This window comes from Salvelinus sp. IW2-2015, linkage group LG26 (genome assembly GCF_002910315.2).
Source record: "Salvelinus sp. IW2-2015 linkage group LG26, ASM291031v2, whole genome shotgun sequence".
NCBI classification, from domain to species: Eukaryota; Metazoa; Chordata; class Actinopteri; order Salmoniformes; family Salmonidae; genus Salvelinus; species Salvelinus sp. IW2-2015.
Genome location: NC_036866.1, coordinates 2682111 through 2699695, shown reverse-complemented (window position 1 = coordinate 2699695; position 17585 = coordinate 2682111). Strand labels below are relative to the sequence as shown.

General features: G+C 42.4%; 2 protein-coding genes across 8 annotated transcripts in view; one reads left to right on the top strand and one right to left on the bottom strand.

Annotated features, from left to right (window-relative positions):
- LOC111952493 (coiled-coil domain-containing protein 50) overlaps positions 1-7122 on the bottom strand; it is a 29079-nt gene extending 21957 nt beyond the window's left edge. For 3 of the 7 annotated variants that reach the window (XM_070435054.1, XM_070435055.1, XM_023971211.3), the window contains exons 1-2: positions 6803-7122; positions 1661-1723 (exon numbers count right to left, since the gene is read on the bottom strand). In XM_070435054.1, coding sequence (XP_070291155.1) covers positions 1661-1723; positions 6803-6851 — 112 coding nt within the window. In that variant the 5' untranslated portion in view covers positions 6852-7122. The remainder of the gene's footprint in view (positions 1-1660; positions 1724-6802) is intronic. The other 4 variants (XM_070435050.1, XM_070435052.1, XM_070435051.1 and 1 more) reach the window with 3 other exon arrangements.
- Positions 7123-14034: 6912 nt separating this feature from the next.
- Positions 14035-15996, top strand: uts2d (urotensin 2 domain containing). Its single transcript, XM_023971871.2, has 5 exons — positions 14035-14317; positions 14858-14962; positions 15103-15140; positions 15414-15501; positions 15662-15996. Exons 1-5 carry the CDS (start codon positions 14218-14220, stop codon positions 15685-15687), a joined length of 357 nt encoding a protein of 118 aa, XP_023827639.1. The 5' UTR covers positions 14035-14217; the 3' UTR covers positions 15688-15996.
- Positions 15997-17585: the final 1589 nt, after the last annotated feature.

Below are 17585 nucleotides of genomic sequence, written 5' to 3'. Positions count from 1 at the left end.
ACAAACAGAAGTATAACAGATATAAAGTAGGCAACTTGATTTCAACATCAGAACAAAGTGGACAGGCTAACATGCTTTTCAAGCTGTTGGAGACAAACAGAAGGGTGTGTTCATAACAATTAAACTGTTCAACTTTGTTGGCTAGCAAATAGATCCAAGTTAGCTAAACATGAAATATAAAGATTAGCTGGCTAATCACTAGCACGTGGGCTTGACAGACTGTTGATGAGACGTGTGTTAATGTTCTATAGCATAATGCCTGCTACAACWAGTTAGTKATTATTAGTGATTATAAACTGYGTGGTTCGAGTCCTGAATGSTGATTGGCTGACAGCCGTGGTATATCAGACCATATACCACAGGTAAGACAAAACATGTATTTTTACTGCTTGAATTACATTGGTAACCAGATTATAATAGCATTAAGGCTCCTCGAGGGTTTGTGGTATATGGCCAATATACCACGGCTAAAGGCTGTATCCAGGTACTCCACATTGCATCGTGCATAAGAACAGCCCTTAGCCGTCGTATATTGGCCATATACCACACCCCCTCGTGCCTTATTGCTTAATTATGCATGGTTCTAGTTCCGTTTGTAAAAAGGGTATTTTCATAGARAGACTTGAAAACCAGATCATGGATTATTGCAAAAAATAAAGCAGGTTAAACTATTTTGACCAAACAATTAAATTATTAGTGTGTCTTATGGTTGTGGAAGGCTTAAATTTAGCCTAAGTATAACTTCACAAGCCCTGAATTCATTAGATTYTTGCTGACTGTTTGAAATGCAGTGTATTTTACAACAACGCTTATTTAGAGAAAACARTTKCCACTATATRTTTGTTGATACGGGCGATGCACAATATATATTGTAATTTTCACCAAAATCYATATGATTTTTAGGCTATGTATCCCTAATTCAAACACGCAATCAATAATTCATGCAGGGATACAAACACCACAGACATACACACAGGTTTCTCAAGGAAAATCATAGAATCTCTAACGTTTCRCCGATGACATCCCCAATCCCTGCTAAGCTGATTGTGCTGGCCTAACGTCCACCCAGACRAGACCAGTCTGACAGAGAGAGACCAGACTGGACTGGTTTGTTGTACTACTGCAGACGGGCATTAATAACGTTCRCCAGACACAGTGAGCAAACGCCCGGCCCAGCCCGCTAACAGCCACCACAGAACCAGTGTGCCATTGTTGTGGCTGCAGACTAGCAGCTGTGTTTTACAGCTGCTTACTGRCTGCTACCACTGACGCTGAGGTTTAGGGTCAGACATGAGATTTTCAGGGGGAACACGGGACCATTTGTGTTTTCATTACAGACATTTCTAATTCCAAATGCATGGAAAATGTTGATAGTTTGTATTCCCATAAAGAAAGCAAAAAAAGGGTGGTACTTGGAATACTTGACATGAAATAGCCATATGCTGCAAGGAAAGCTCAATGTGTTTGCCTAAAATAGTTAGTACTATTATAGATAATGAGACGTAAAGGAGACATCGATGGAGGAGGTTTACTGTGCACAAAGCGGACTGTCTGCATCCAGAGGGCGCTGCTTTGGGAACAGCCAAGACGACCTGAAAGCATTAGTGATGGGAGCATAAAGCAGATTCCAGGTCATCCTCAGGTGTGGTAGTGTACTTACTCTCCTGCTCCTGGAGGTTATGGGCCAGGCAGTGGTCCTCCAGAACAGCAAAATCACGAACAACTGTAGACAGAGAGACAGGAAGTTACTTCAAAATGAAAGTTTCTACTGAAAATAGGCAATACTACTCCACACTTGGGAAAGTATTGTGTATGTCTGTGTTGGGGCGATATTATGTCTGTGTTAAAGTTGTCTGTGTTGGGGCGATATTATGTCTGTGTTAAAGTTGTCTGTGTTGGGGCGATAGTTATGTCTGTGTTAAAGTTGTCTGTGTTGGGGCGATATTATGTCTGTGTTAAAGTTGTCTGTGTTGGGGCGATATTATGTCTGTGTTAAAGTTGTCTGTGTTGGGGCGATAGTATGTCTGTGTGTAAGTTGTCTGTGTTGGGGCGATATTATGTCTGTGTTAAAGTTGTCTGTGTTGGGGCGATAGTATGTCTGTGTTAAAGTTGTCTGTGTTGGGGCGATAATATGTCTGTGTTAAAGTTGTCTGTGTTGGGGCGATATGGCTGAAGTTCTTCTGGAAACACAGACCAAAAGGCCTTTTGAGAAGCTGTTTTTTTTGGTTGGTACTGTATGAACTCATCTTGATAACCATTGTTCCATGTTCCGAGACATTGTGTACACCACCTACACATGATGTTCTACTACAYCACGGATAACAGATACGCCCTGATCAAGGGCAGGAAATTAACTAAAGCACCAAAGACTAAACAACAAGGCTTTTGTGACCCTAATAACAAAAGCGCCACCAATTTAACCTTGACGGCTAATCTTACACTTTGCACCTGTGGCAGCTATTGGGGCTGAACTACAGCATCAATTGGAGAAATGGCAAGGCAGTTGTAACAATCAGACAGAACATCAGGCCCACAGAGGGGAAGCCCATGACCTGCWTTGTGGTCAAAAGGACGATTGCTGCACTAACAAGCCGTCTCTGATGCCTGTTCAGAGAMCTAGAAGACAAAAGGAGAAGCTGAACCTGCCCAAGTCTGAAGTAGGTGCCCTAAAAGAAGAGCCTATATTTAATCGCTCTGTAAATAGAGAAAAGCATTAACTGAAAGTGGGGTTGAGCAAGCGACCCTGCTCTTTCATGGTGAAATCATCTGGGCTTAATAAAGATTGATGATTTTGTTCTGTTGGCAGAAGCAAGTTTTTTTTCTCTCCAACAAATCAARAGATTTGCTCATTTCAAATTAGGCTAGGCCACATCGCTTTCTAGACTGTGTATAGGCCTACCTAAACCAAGCCAAAGCATGCTGTGGTAAATCTAAAAAGATTTTTAATGTAGAAAAACAAACTGCCAGTAATAAGTTATTAAGTCTTATAAGAACTTAAGTCCCAGCTTCCAAGGCACGACAGCATGGCAGTGTTTGTTATAATGAGCCTTCTCAGATGTCACTCAGTCAGAAAAGTAAAGCTCTTTATTTGCTGTCTCTGGGATATGTTAGGCCACTTCTGAAATCACATGAACTTTTGCTGAGGACATGGAAACCTTTTAATTAGTTTYTGGGGAAGAGGATAGAGGCAGCAGCTTCCAAACAGGCAGCACAACACTGTCAAAAAGCATTCAGACTGCCAGACGGAGGCAAAGCAGTTGTGAAGATGCGAAGTGGCAAAGTGCCATAGCTTAAGACAAATCAGATCAAGAGAACAAGAACAATCACAGGAGCAGAAATTACAGACAGAAGAATGGAACTCATGGAAGGAATCTGAAAGTCTGTCTGAGATGTTGGCCGTCTCTGACAAGGAGCATTGTAGGTTTCCCCTCGGGCATCACTTGAAGGAGCATTGTAGGTTTCCCCTCGGGCATCACTTGAAGGAGCATTGTAGGTTTCCCCTCGGCATCACTGAAGAGCATTGTAGGTTCCCTCGGGCATCACTTGAAGAGCATGTAGGTTTCCCCTCGGGCATCACTTAGAGGAGCATTGTAGGTTTCCCTCGGCATCACTTGAAGGAGCATTGTAGTTCGCATCACTTGAAGGAGCATTGTAGGTTTCCCCTCGGGCATCACTTGAAGGAGCATTGTAGGTTCCCTCGGGCATCCATGAAGGAGCATTGTAGGTTTCCCCTCGGGCACACTTGAAGAGCATTGGTGGTTTCCCCGGCGCAATACCTGAAGAGCATGTAGGTTTCCGCCTCGCGGAATCAACTTAAAGGAAGAATGAACGCCAGTCATCATGCAAGCTAGCGTTATCAGTAGTGCTGATGCGATATTCATATGATAACCAACACTATTAGCATAATCTTTATAATTTAAGGGGATCAACCAGATTCCATAGGAAAACCCTAATCTAGGGTTGSGACAATTACCGTATWAGTGACGGTTATGGATGAAGACACTCGTGAAAATATAATAACCTCCATAACCGTAAAAATAAATAAAAGGTGACTGAAGACGGCTGGGCATTCGWGCGGTTGAGTCTGTTTCTTCGATAACATGGACTCTTAAAGGTGAAATATGTAAAAATCACTCCGCCATTTCCTGGTTGTTAAAATTCTAATAGTTTGCCTAATTTCAGTTTATGTGACTAAACAAGCAATAGTCTATAGAATCTAAACCGCTGTGAAATATATTTTCAATAASCAAAAATATTGTATTTTCAGCTGTTTAGAAGCTGGTGTACAAAACCGAAAGTAAGAGACGTGTGAAAACAAAGTTCTAGTGCGTTTCACATCAACCTGTARGCACCACAACCCATCTCGATCAGTTGACACCCAACAAGAAAATYATTATTCGAAAAGACATGCTAATGTCTTTTTGCATTTAACTCCATCAGTCCAATAAAGCATAGAAACTTGGATAGAGCCCTGCTGCCCGTAGAGGCTGTTTTCATCTAGAACATTCTCAGGGTGAGCAACACAGGCATTATTTGCTGATGAACATTCAAAATGGTTTCTGTTTCATWGGCTGGGTAAACTGTACTTAAACCTCTTCTGTTTAACTGGAATGGAATCATTCTGGAAATGCTATTAAGGGACTTTCCTATTACTGTCACAACTGTGGTGAACATCTTTGAGGAGGATACAAAAAAAGCAGTGATTATAAATATGTAATTAACCATGTACCTCTCTGTTACTGGCAGCGTGTGGCTAACGTCTGGACTAATTTGACTACCATGGCAGATGTTTCTTTCAAATAATATCCAAATAGCCCTACCAAGCTCAGGGACATAGGCCCATCTTTAGGCTATGTCAACTTGGTTATTCCACCGACCATTTAGGCCTTCATTTGACTTGTCAACTTGGTTATTCCACCGACCATTTAGGCCTTCATTTGACTAGTTCTCCTCCCCCTCTCTCTGCTAGCGAGCCTGCCACAGTTCAACCTCACACAGCAAGGCAAGCCACAATCTGTTCTCAGAGATGACCTCATCCATATCATACATAATTAATGACAAAAGCAGCAGTCCACAAACTGTGCAGCAGTATTTCTCAAATCACTGTGTGTCAGCTGCTGTAGTGCCATGTAAAGACAACCCAGAGCCCCTACGATTAATGGACAGCCCCATAATGAATCAAACTCCCCTGACACATGTCACTGCTGGGCTGGGGAGGGATGAGCTGCAGCTCCACTGGGGTTAATAGATAGAGAATGGGCAGAACGGGGAGAGGGTAGATAGACGGATGTGTCATAGTGAGAGAGGATGAATTAGGTCCCATTCCATAAAACCCCCACCCCAGACAGGCTCACATAAACMTTGATTAACACTGACCATGTTTCAACCTTATGCTTAATCTCTTAATTAAAAAAAAAAACCAGGAGATTCAATCTAGCACTGACCTAACCTACTGAACATTGTTATTTCTCCATTAAAATGTGCCTCGATGTTTCAATGCATGGCCCTCTACTGTACCGTGCATGGATCACAGACAAAGAGCAATGCAAAAGTCTGTCTACCATGAAACGTGCTGAGGTTGCACATCTAGGAACAGGCCTAGATCAGGCCTGGAAGAAATAACCCACACTGTTTCATCCAAAAGTTAACTGAGGCTGGCAATAAATTCTTATTTTCCCTGTGAATATAAATCTTTTTGTAATTTGTAAGCAGGAATAAATTAATAAATAGGGGGTGGGGGTGGAACCATCTCAAACAAACATATGTATCACTTGGATGGTTCCCTGGAGACAGCCGCAGAGCAGTGGAAAGGCATGTTCTCCCATCATGCTCTCTTCCAGACCAGSATGTCAAACATTCCATGGAGTTGGACCAGAGCAGCTGTTTCCCAATCTCAGGAAGAGATAGTCTGCTCCACATCCCCAACCCAAGCAGATTGAAAGCATACACAAGAACAGGAGATTTGTAGGAGATATCCAAACAAGGGCATTGTTTTAAGTGTGTTATGGTCTGGCTGTAGTGTCCACTCATATCTCAACAGCTGTTATGAGCTATTGTTTTGGAGACGAGTTAGGGCTCACCAATTCCCACCACTCTTCAAATTCTGAATAACATTTTGTTGCAGCCCAGAACTAGGCCATTTTGAGGAAACTTTGAGTAAAGGAAATTCGTTTGGGAATGTTTTGCACATTTACATGACATATTTTTTCAACACATTGCTKGGTGGGACAACATAGCACGGTCCACCAATCTGTGCATTCATCTGTCATGGGAACACGGAGTGTGTGCTCAGAACAGGTGGTGAGAAACGTTACAAAACCATGCTCTGATGTTGCRCAGAGCATCTTAGATGTCCAGACCGTATCCTGGAGAGATTGAGTGACAGCATCTGGCTCAACCACCTAAATGCCATTGAATACAATAACTAGCTAGCCAGGGGAAAAGCAGACAGTTTGCAGTAAAAGTCGAAAATCCATTGCCACCTCTGCAGACCAGAGATAGCTAACTTAKACGTTAACTGCCAGACAGTTAAACACTCGCACAATCATTCCAAATTCCAGAATCACGTGTGAATTTATTTGTCCCCAGTTAACGTGAGCTAACTAGCAAAAACATGAAAGACAGATACCTAACAGTGACCCAGTGTGACCCAGTGTAACGTTAACTATTTGACAAAACAAACATAGATTAAGCATATATGATGCAGGTACTTGACACCTGTCTGACAGGTGTCAACAATCGAGGCTAGCTCTAGCTACAGTTTATCTATCGTGCTGCTAAGTAGCTAGCTAGCAAACGTTACCTTCTTTTACTCCAGGCAGTTTGTTCTGATCGATGCTAAATTCAGCCATGTTGTCAGCGAAGTGTCAAAACCGTTCACGTTGAATGACGCTTCCACGATTTCCCGAAGGGTACAGTACCGGAATCTGATTTATTGTTTTTTTGTCATAAACCCAATTGATGATTCCCATACTAGTACGGGTGTCCCTTTGATTAGTTTCGGWAGCTAGCTAACCACCTCTAAACCTCCCGTCGCCAGTCCGATTCTTGTGGGTATCTCTCTCACAGACCCTCCCTCTTCTTCCTCCTCCTTTGCAGCTGTGGATTTCATTAGCTAGCTTGCTGGCTTGCTTCAKGGCCAGCTACGGGATGCAGGGCGGGTCATATAATTCACTTTTGAATATGTGACGAATGAAAGAGGTTAGAGGAGATTAGGCTATTTATCTATGTAAAAACAAAAGAGAAAATGAAGGTGTAATATCAACATTAAAAAATGTCCTTATTTGCACACGTCATAGTTGTAATCACTTGGGTTTTTACCAAACAATACATAATGAATGAGATAGTTTTTGACCATTTTGAGAACAATCTCCAGTCCAGCAAATTGCATTTCAATCAGTTTTCAAAAATAATTGTTTGATTTAAATCTTCACTGGGGAAAACACAGACACACAAGCACGGTTTCTGATAGCACATGTCACAAAATTCCTTTCTGCATGGATGTCACAGTTGCTTCCCCTGTTAAATGCAGGACCAAATTACACAAGAATAACAATTATCAAAGCATTCTCACAAGTTACAGTGTGTGAGAATGATTGTGACAGATGATGCCAATTGTTTTAGTTTATTGGAAGTTCAATCAATTGTGCTATTACCAGATAACCATAATGCACCACCATAGCATAAAGCTAATGGTCTTTGAGTGTTCCTTGTTTTTATTTTATTTAATGAACCTTTATTTTGACAGAGAGTCATGCTGAGACCAAGGTCTCTTTTACAGAAGAGCTCTTTCAATACAAATAATATACATATCAATACACTATGAAAAGCAAAACAGAGATGCAAAACACAATCAGAGAAAACAAACACATTTAAAGTAAAAAGGTCCACAATCAGCCGTCTGAATTGCCCTAAAGCAGTGGTTCCCAAACCTTTTCATAGTCCTGTACCCCTTCAAACATTCAACCTCCAGCTACGTACCCCCTCTAGCACCAGGGTCAGCGCACTCTCAAATGTTGTTTTTTGCCATCATTGTAAGCCTGCCACACACACACTATACGATACATTTATTAAACATAAGAATGAGTGTGAGTTTTTGTCACAACCCGGCTCGTGGGAATTGACAAAGAGCTCTTATCGGACCAGGGTACAAATAATAATATAATAATAATCAATKATTTTGCTCTTTATTTAGCCATCTTACATATAAAACCTTAATTCATAGGGGTGGAAGGTAGCCTAGTGGTTAGAGCGTTGGGTCAGTCAGTGACTGAAAGGTTGCTGGATCGAATCCCTGAGCTGACAAGGTAAAAAATATGTTGTTCTGCCCCTGAACAAGGCAGTTAACCCACTGTTCCTAGGCTGTCATTGTAAATAAGAATTTGTTTGTAAGTCACTTGCCTAGTTGAATGAAAAAAAATCTTCATCAACAATTGTGAATAACTTACCACAGGTTAATGAGAAGGGTGTACATTACTCTGCAATGTTGTTTTGGAGAGAGTCTCAGTCTTTCCACACACAGTCTGTGCCTGTATTTAGTTTTCATGCTAGTGAGGGCCGAGAATCCACTCTCACGTAGGTACTGGTTGCAAAGGGCATCAGTGTCTTAACAGCGCGATTTGCCAAGGCAGGATACTCTGAGCGCAGCCCAYTCCAGAAATATGGCAGTGACTTCTGATTAAATWAAATTTTCACAGAACCGCTTGTTGCAATTTCGATGAGGCTCTCTTGTTCAGATATCGGTAAGTGGACTGGAGGCAGGACATGAAAGGGATAATGAATCCAGTTGTTTGTGTCATCCGTTTCGGGAAAGTACCTGCGTAATTGCGCACCCAACTCACTCAGGTGCTTAGCTATATCACATTTGACATTGTCCGTAAGCTTGAGTTCATTTGCACACAAAAAAATCATACAATGATGGAAAGACCTGTGTGTTGTCCTTGTTAATGCAGACAGAGAAGAGCTCCAACTTCTTAATCGTTGCCTCAATTTTGTCCCGCACATTGAATATAGTTGTGGAGAGTCCCTGTAATCCTAGATTCAGATCATTCAGGTGAGAAAAAACATCGCCCAGACAGGCCAGTCGTGTGAGAAACTCGTCATCATGCAAGCGGTCAGACAAGTGAAAATTATGGTCAGTAAAGAAAACTTTAAGCTCGTCTCTCAATGTAAAACAATGTGTCGATACTTTGCCCCTTGATAACTTTTGTATGTTGTAAAAGCGTTACATGGTCGCAGCCCATATCATTACATAGTGCAGAAAATACACGAGAGTTCAGGGGCCTTGCTTTAACAAAGTTAACCATTTTCACTGTAGGTCCAAAACATCTTTCAAGCTGTCAGGTATTTCCTTGGCAGCAAGAGCCTCTCGGTGAATGCTGCAGTGTACCCAAGTGGCATCGGGAGCAACTGCTTGCACACGCGTTACCACTCCACTATGTCTCCCTCTCATGGCTTTTGCGCCATCAGTACAGATCCAACACATCTTGACCACCAAAGTCCATGTCACAAAGTTGTCCAGTACTTTAAAAAATATCCTCTCCTGTTGTCCTGGTTTCCAGTGGTTTGCAGAAGAGGATGTCTTCCTTAATTGACCCCCCATAAACATAACGGATATATACCAGGAGCTGTGCCAGGCCCGCCACGTCTGTTGACTCATCCAGCTGTAATGCATAGAATTCAATGTCTTGTATCCAAAGCACGTTTTAAAACATCTCCTGCCATGTCACTGATGCGTCGTGAAACAGTGTTGTTTGATGAAGTTTTTGTCTGATAAGTTTTTTTGGTCTTTTCCCCAACATGTCCAGCCATATCCGCAGCAGCAGGAAGAATTAAGTCCTCCACAAGAGTATGGGGCTTGCCTGTCCTAGCCCACGGTAGCTCACCATATAAGACACTTCTAGCCCCTTCTATTAATGGTATCTGTTGCTTTTATACATGTCTTACTACTCGAAAGTCGTCTTAATTATCGCTCAAAAAAAGGCGCAAATATGATGAGAATTACATTAGGGTTCACTTATATTGGGAGCTTATACCTCAGCCACCTTAGATAAATCTGCTCCTCCTGCACACTCACAGTTACCTTAGATAATCATGTTACTGCTCCTCCTGCACATCACGCTACCTTAGATAAATCATGTTACTGCTCCTGCACACTCACAGCTACCTTAGATAAATCATGTTACGTCCTCCTCCTCACTCACAGCTACCTTAGATAAATCATGTAACTGCTCCTCCTGCACACTCACAGCTACCTTAGATAAATCATGTTACTGCTCCTCCTGCTCACTCACAGCTACCTTAGATAAATCATGTTACTGCTCCTCCTGCACACACCACAGCTACCTTAGATAAATCATGTACTGCTCCTCCTGCACACACACAGCTACCTTAGATAAATCATGTAACTGCTCCTCCTGCACACTCACAGCTACCTTAGATAAATCATGTTACTGCTCCTATAATGTAGCTCCCCGCACACACACAGCTACCTTAGATGAATCATGTAACTGCTCCTCCTGCACACTCACAGCTACCTTAGATAAATCATGTTACTGCTCCTCCTGCACACACACAGCCACCTTACAAATCAATACATGGAGATGCAGAGCTACTGGAGTTCATGGTATGAACCAGACTGACTGATTGGAAACACTGCTTGGTAGTCTTGATCTCTCTGTTCTCTAAAGAAAGTAATCAAATGGAAATTTCAAATGACTTATCATCCAAATAAAAGGAAAAGATAAGCCATGTAATTCTAAATAGARACCGGCTGGAATGCGTTTTTTACCAATCGGCATCCAGGATTAGACCCACCCGTTGTATAAATCTGAATAGACATTCACAATAGAGATAACCCTCCAAATATATCAGATTTGARTCTCAGAACATAAGAACAATCTGTCAGGCCAGAAATATCTGCTTTGACACCATTATAGAACGTAATCTGTTGAATGTTTCAAGCAGACCAACATAGTCCCTTTGCCCAAGAACACCAAAGTAACCTGCCTAAATGATTACTGACCCATAGCACTCACATCTGAAGCCATGAAGTGCTTTGAAAGGCTGGTCATGGTTCACATCAACACCATCATCCCAGAAACCCTAGACCCACTCCAATTCGCATACTGCCCCAACAGATCCACAGATGACGCAATCTCTATTGCACTCCACACAGCCTTTTCCCATCTGGACAAAAGGAACACCTACATGAGAATGCTGTTCATTGACTACAGCTCAGCATTCAACACCATAGTACCCTCAAAGCTCATCACTAAGCTAAGACCCTGGGACTAAACACCTCCCTCTGCAACTGGATCCTGGGCTTCTTCACGGGACGCCCCCAGATGGTAAGGGTAGGCAACAACACATCTGCCATGCTGATCCTCAACATGGGGAACCCTCAGGGGTGCGTGCTTAGTCCCCTCCTGTACTCCCTGTTCACCCACTATTCCGTGGTCAAGCACGACTTCAACACCATCATTAAGTTTGTCGACGACACAACGATGGTGATCATCGACAACAATGAGACAGCTTATAGGGAAGAGGTCAGAGACCTGGCAGTGTGGTGCCAGGACAACTATCTCTCCCTCAACGTGATCAAGACAAAGGAGATGATCGTGGACTACAGGAAAAGGAGGGTTGATCACGCCCCCATTCTCATCGACGGGGCTGTAGTGGAGCTGGTTGAGAACTTCAAGTTTCTTGGTGTCCACATCACCAACAAACTATCATGGTCCAAACACACCGAGAGAGTTGTGAAGAGGGCACGACAAAACCTATTCCCCCTCAGGAGACTGAAAAGATACTTGTCATGGGTCCTCAGATCCTCAAAAAGTTCTACAGCTGCACCATCGAGAGCATCCTGACTGGTTGCATCACCGCTTGACATGGCAACTGCTCAGCATCTGACCACAAGGCGCTACAGAGGGTAGTGCGTACGGCTCAGTACATCACTGGGGCCAAGCTTCCTACCATCCAGGACCTTTATACCAGGCAGTGTCAGAGGAAGGCCCTAAAAATTGCCAAAGACTCCAGCCACCCTAGTCATAGACTGTTCTCTCTGCTACCGCACGGAAAGCGGTACCGGAGCGCCAAGTCTAGGTCCATGAGGCTTCTAAACAGCTTCTACTCCCAAGCCATAAGACTCCTGAACAGCTAATAAAATGGCTACCCAGACTGTTTGCATTGACCAAAACCTATTTTTAAATTATGCTGCTACTTGCTGTTTATTATCTATGCATAGTTGCTTTACCCCTACCTACATGTACATATTACCTCAATTACCTCGACTAACTTGTACCCCCACACATTGACTCTATACCGGTACCCCCTGTATACATAGCCTCGTTATTGTTATTTTATTGTGTTATTATTWTTTTTTTTTTTACATTAGTTTATTTAGTAAATATTTTCTTAACTCATATTTTTATTAAAACTGTATTGTTGGTTAATTAAGGGCTTGTAATTAAGCATTTCACGGTAAGGTTTACACCTGTTGTATTCGGTGCATTTGACAAATACAATTTGATTTGAATGATTCCAGAAGAGCATCGTACAGTGTCTAGGAATATTATCCTCTGCAATGTGAGTCATGCCTGGAGATCCATCAAGAAATTGATTACATTTTCAATAAAATTACTGATCTACTTCACAAGATGTAATATCTCCTTGATGTAACAAGGTTCATTCACTGTGACTCACTCAACCAGGTTCTCTAAGTCCTCAAGTTCCCAAAATCCGTATCACAAGTTGATGGATGTGTGATGGGTTTCTGGATGAGAGACATGACTAGCCATCAATAACCTCCTCAGCGGAAGACACAAGGCGTCAATGAAATAGCAGCCAAGGAGCTTTATGAGGCAAACATGCCAGACACTTAATTTAACTAAAACTACCGTACATAAATACAGCAGCCATTACACTGACGCAGGCATTGAGTCATGATTTCCGGATGCAACAGACAGGCCAGGGTCGTGTGGTTTGACCTCGGTGATGGATGTTCAATCAGCTCCACATTGTTGCCGATGCTCAGACCTGGAGCCAAGACTGAAGAGCTCATCTCCGGTCATGGTGCACTTTATAGGGACAGAATCAATTCACTTCTCAGACTCTTACCCTTGTCCAAAATTCTCCCTCTACATTCTTAAGGAACTCATTCATATAAAAGTAAAGGACTGAAAGTGCCAAGAACATCTGACTGTCCTCTCCCGTAAATAATAGGTGATTGACAACTTCCTCACTCTGCTGGCTTTGTATCTGTCACGTTGATGAAGGGCCTCTGGCCCCAGATCTGTCAGCCCAAACTGGTCTCATAGTATTTCGTATTATTCTGTATGTACAGAAGAGACTCTCCATTTATTATGATATGTTAGGTTTCGTATGGTATGTATTAATTTGTGGATGTCCATCACRCATTTCGTATGGTATGTTACAAATGACAATTCCTATTATAGGTTACAAATTAACAAAACGTACAATATCATATGAATTTGCGAAACGTACACTATGTTACAAATTTGCAAAATGTACACTATGTTACAAATTTGCTAAACATATAATATGTTATGAATTCTATCTAGGTGGCTAGTTGGCTAACGTTAGCTAGCTGGCTAATGTTAGCTAGACTAGGGGTTAAGGTAGGGTTAGGGTTAGCTAAAAGGGTTAAGGTTAGGGAAAGGTTAGCTAAAAGGGTTAGGGTTAGGGGAAGGGTTAGCTAATATGCTAAGTAGTTACAAAGTAGCTAAAAAGTAGTAAGTAGTTGAAAAGTTGCTAAAATGCTGAAGTTGTCCGTGATGAGATTTGAACTCGCAACCTTTGGGTTGATAGACAGTTGCGTTATACACCTACCCATCCACCCCGACCAAACTTCATACTTTCTTTTTTGCCTTATGTAACCATCTGTCTTATGTAACCATACCAAACATAACATATACTAGTTGAGTGTCCCTGATTTACATTTACTATCTTACGTCTAGTCTATGAGACCAGGCTGGTCAGCCACTACAACATCCCTCTTGCAAAGGACAGTGGTCCATTGACGAAATCGAAGGTGGCTACCTATTGATTGAGAGCATCGGGGGCTGAGCCCCCGTCTCCTCCTTCCATGTCAGACAGGATAAAAGTATGGTTGGGATGGACCAAAGGCAGTAGATCCTTTGGGCAGGTTGAGAACCAGCTGATACTTGAACACTTCTTTGGGACAGTTGCTTCATTGTCATGGACAAGACTGTCTCTGTGAACTACTGGCTGGGACTGGTCGCCTTCCTGCTCCTACAAGGGGTAGTCAGTGTGGAGGGCAGAAGCATCTTCAACCCTGGTGAGTCTGCTGGCTTGGTGAATGTTCTATCTTGTTGCACGTACTAGCTGGCATATTTGAGGCATAGACTACCTGACGATGTCGGAGGATGCAACCTTGGGCTCCTTTCCATCACTGGCTTGCATGCACTGTTAGTTGTTTATACTTTTTGTCAAAATGTAGCCGTGAGAAAGATCTCCTGGTGAATAATTAGGGCAAATTGCACACAAGATGTGTGAAACAGGTAGTTTTAATAGTTGTTACATTTGACAAGCCATTCATCATGCATATATGAATAATTTAATTATTGACGAGCTCAGAAAATACATTGTCATGCAGAACATTATTCAATAGTTCAGAATTATATGTAAAGAGGATGAATATGTTACTGGTATTATGCGGCAAGCAAATAAAATGTTTTGCTTGCCAATTCAATTGTTCTTCTAACAATACTCTGAATACTACATTTGTGGAGTTTTAAGTGAATATTGTGTAATTCTAGATACATTTTCAAGTTGTTTATTGTAATCACAGATGTATCGTCATTTCCCACATATTCAGGAAACCATGTTTATCAGCCAAGGGAAGGCACAGATGGCCAGAACAAGATTCTAGCATTTCTACTACATAAAAGCTTAGAACCTGTTGAAAGAAATGACGCTTTAGGTAAGGCATTTACAGTATAGCAGCACACAAATACCACCAACAGTCTCAATGTTGATGATGTATAATACTACACATGGATTGACCGAGTGTTTCTTGGGTTTGCCTTCTGTCATGATGTTATACGATTTTCTTCTCTGCAGGTTTACATTTGGACAACAAACTAGCAGAGTTGGAGGAGGTAAGTCATTCATGCGTTTTTGTTACGTACAGTAAAATATTAGATGTGCAGTCATACCAGTATTTATTTTCCTTAGCAGATAAAATCATTTTTAGGCATGGTTTATGAGACGAATAGATGAACATAGTAATCTTTGACTGAGGTACTTTGTACATTCTCTGGAGAATTATCTCTGGATGTCATCTTTGTATGATTCAACAGCAAAAGGCACCTTCCATAGAAACAGACACAGTGTTCCTTTGACCGCCTGTAACCAGTGTTCTTTACTTACAGCTAGAGGCTTTGAAGGAGGGCTTGGAGCTGGAGAGGGAGCTCTCATCCAATGTATTAGCAGAGGACAAGTCCATACCGAGGAAAAGGGGTGAGTGTACTTTTCATATTGATGATTGTTGGTGATGGCAATCATTTTCAAGTCACAACATATTTTARTTACTGTAGTGGACTTAGTTTTAAAACAAAATGATAAACCTCCATCTAATAGTGCAAGAGAGACTGAACAGTGTTTTTCTCTGTGTCCACAGATTGTTTCTGGAAGTACTGTGTATGACAGCCTAAGGGAGAGAAACTCTACTGAGTCCTGCTGCATCGCCCTAACCCTCCAAAGCCTTAAGACTCAACACGCTCACAGACATCAACACAACTCCCCATTACCATCACCAACTGTTGAAATGTTGTAACATAACTAATGCACTCATCGCACATTGTACTGCTGAAGTCGTCATGACTCGGGCATACTAGCATGACTAGGGCGTACTAGCATTTCTCTAACACGGAGAGTGTTGTTGTCCTAACCAAAGATCTGCTGGTAAAGGCCTTGGTCCATAAAGTTTCCACACCCAGAGGAACCGCCCTCTTCTCAAAACGTTGACTTTGTCTTCCCCTAGTGGTAAATGGGGGCAGTGGTGCAATTCATTTTACTTTCCATAGTCAAATATTATAAAGTATTGCTTTTTGAATGTGTTACTGTTTCCTACATTGAATAAATAATATATTATCATGCTAACCTTTGTCTTGGCTACGTGTGTAATTGGTATTTCAGGAAGAGAGACTGATGGAAGCTGAGTCATAGGTCGGGTCAGCTTCACTGATAATTCTATCCTATCTGAATCATACACAGAGATAGATCGTAGAGGATGGAGGCCTCTGGGAAACCAGTCAGTCTGTGCCATCAGCTACACTGTCAGAAAATAACAATGGATTATCAGAGAGAAACTGGTGACTTGTGGCCTTGAAGCAACACTGACTCAAAAAAAAGAGCTGACAACAGGATGGGCTGAACTATTCATCACTGATGGCCTAGTCAAAACAAAAACAAAAACTGCAGACAAACAGCTAAGCTTGCAGCCTCACACAAATGCACGCAAGCAGACCCAAAATAAGAAAGGGGGGTTTCAGTGGAAAAAAAGAGAAAACCCACTACAATGTTACAATTAGACTAGTCTTCTGAAATTGTGAATGGAGCCAATTAAAGAGGAAGTTCAGTATTAAAAGTAGTCTATTGGCCAGGAGAAACAAATAATTTGTTTGGTTTTCTTTAAACAGACAAATTTCAACTAACTTAAATCACCGGTAGCTAACACTCAGGGAAGTGATCGGTGCAATCGAACGATCCCTTCCACGTGGCTTCGCAGCTAATTCCGTCATGCTGTCCTTCAAAGTCAACCTCCCTCCCCGGGTCTTCAACACCCTGGTCAGCCTGGAGCAGCTCCATCTGGACGCCAACAGTCTAGTCCTTTGATCCGTACTGCTTGAGGTTTGGCAGAGCCTGATCGAGCTGGAGGTCAGCAACAACGCCATCGCTCACCTAGCTTCCGAATTCTTCCTCATCCTGGGGAGGAACTGTCTGCAGCAATTCCCCCCCCCCCCCKCCCACCCKCCGTGTTCTACTCACTGACGCGGCTGCAGTTCCTCATGCTCTACAACAACAAGCTAGAGGCAGGAGCCTTCGATGAGTTGGCCAATCTGGACCTCACACTGCACAACAACCAGATTGCCCACATCCCATCCGAGGTGTTCGTGATAGTGATTGGACGGATGTGATATGTGGTAATCTGTACCATCCACTGCTCACTACTCCATGAAGTGTTATGTTACCACATCCTCAATCAGCTGAACCACCCACTCTTTGACTGAATTCATCCATGTTTTTACTATGGTTGAAGCATCAGCTCCTAGGGAGACAGACACTGTATCCGAGGCTCCATCAATCCAACAAACAGAAGCTCCTACAGAGAGTGTCAGAATCACCACAAGAGTGTTTAGGGGCAGTCTAATCACCACAAGAGTGTTTAGGGGCAGTCCAATCACCACAAGAGTGTTTAGGGGCAGTCCAATCACCACACTGACCACCGACATTCTTGACGACGACCACACATTCAAGCCTCTGAGCTCTGAATCTCTCCCCGTCCGACGGGGCATACGCTAGGATATGGCCCTCCATATCCT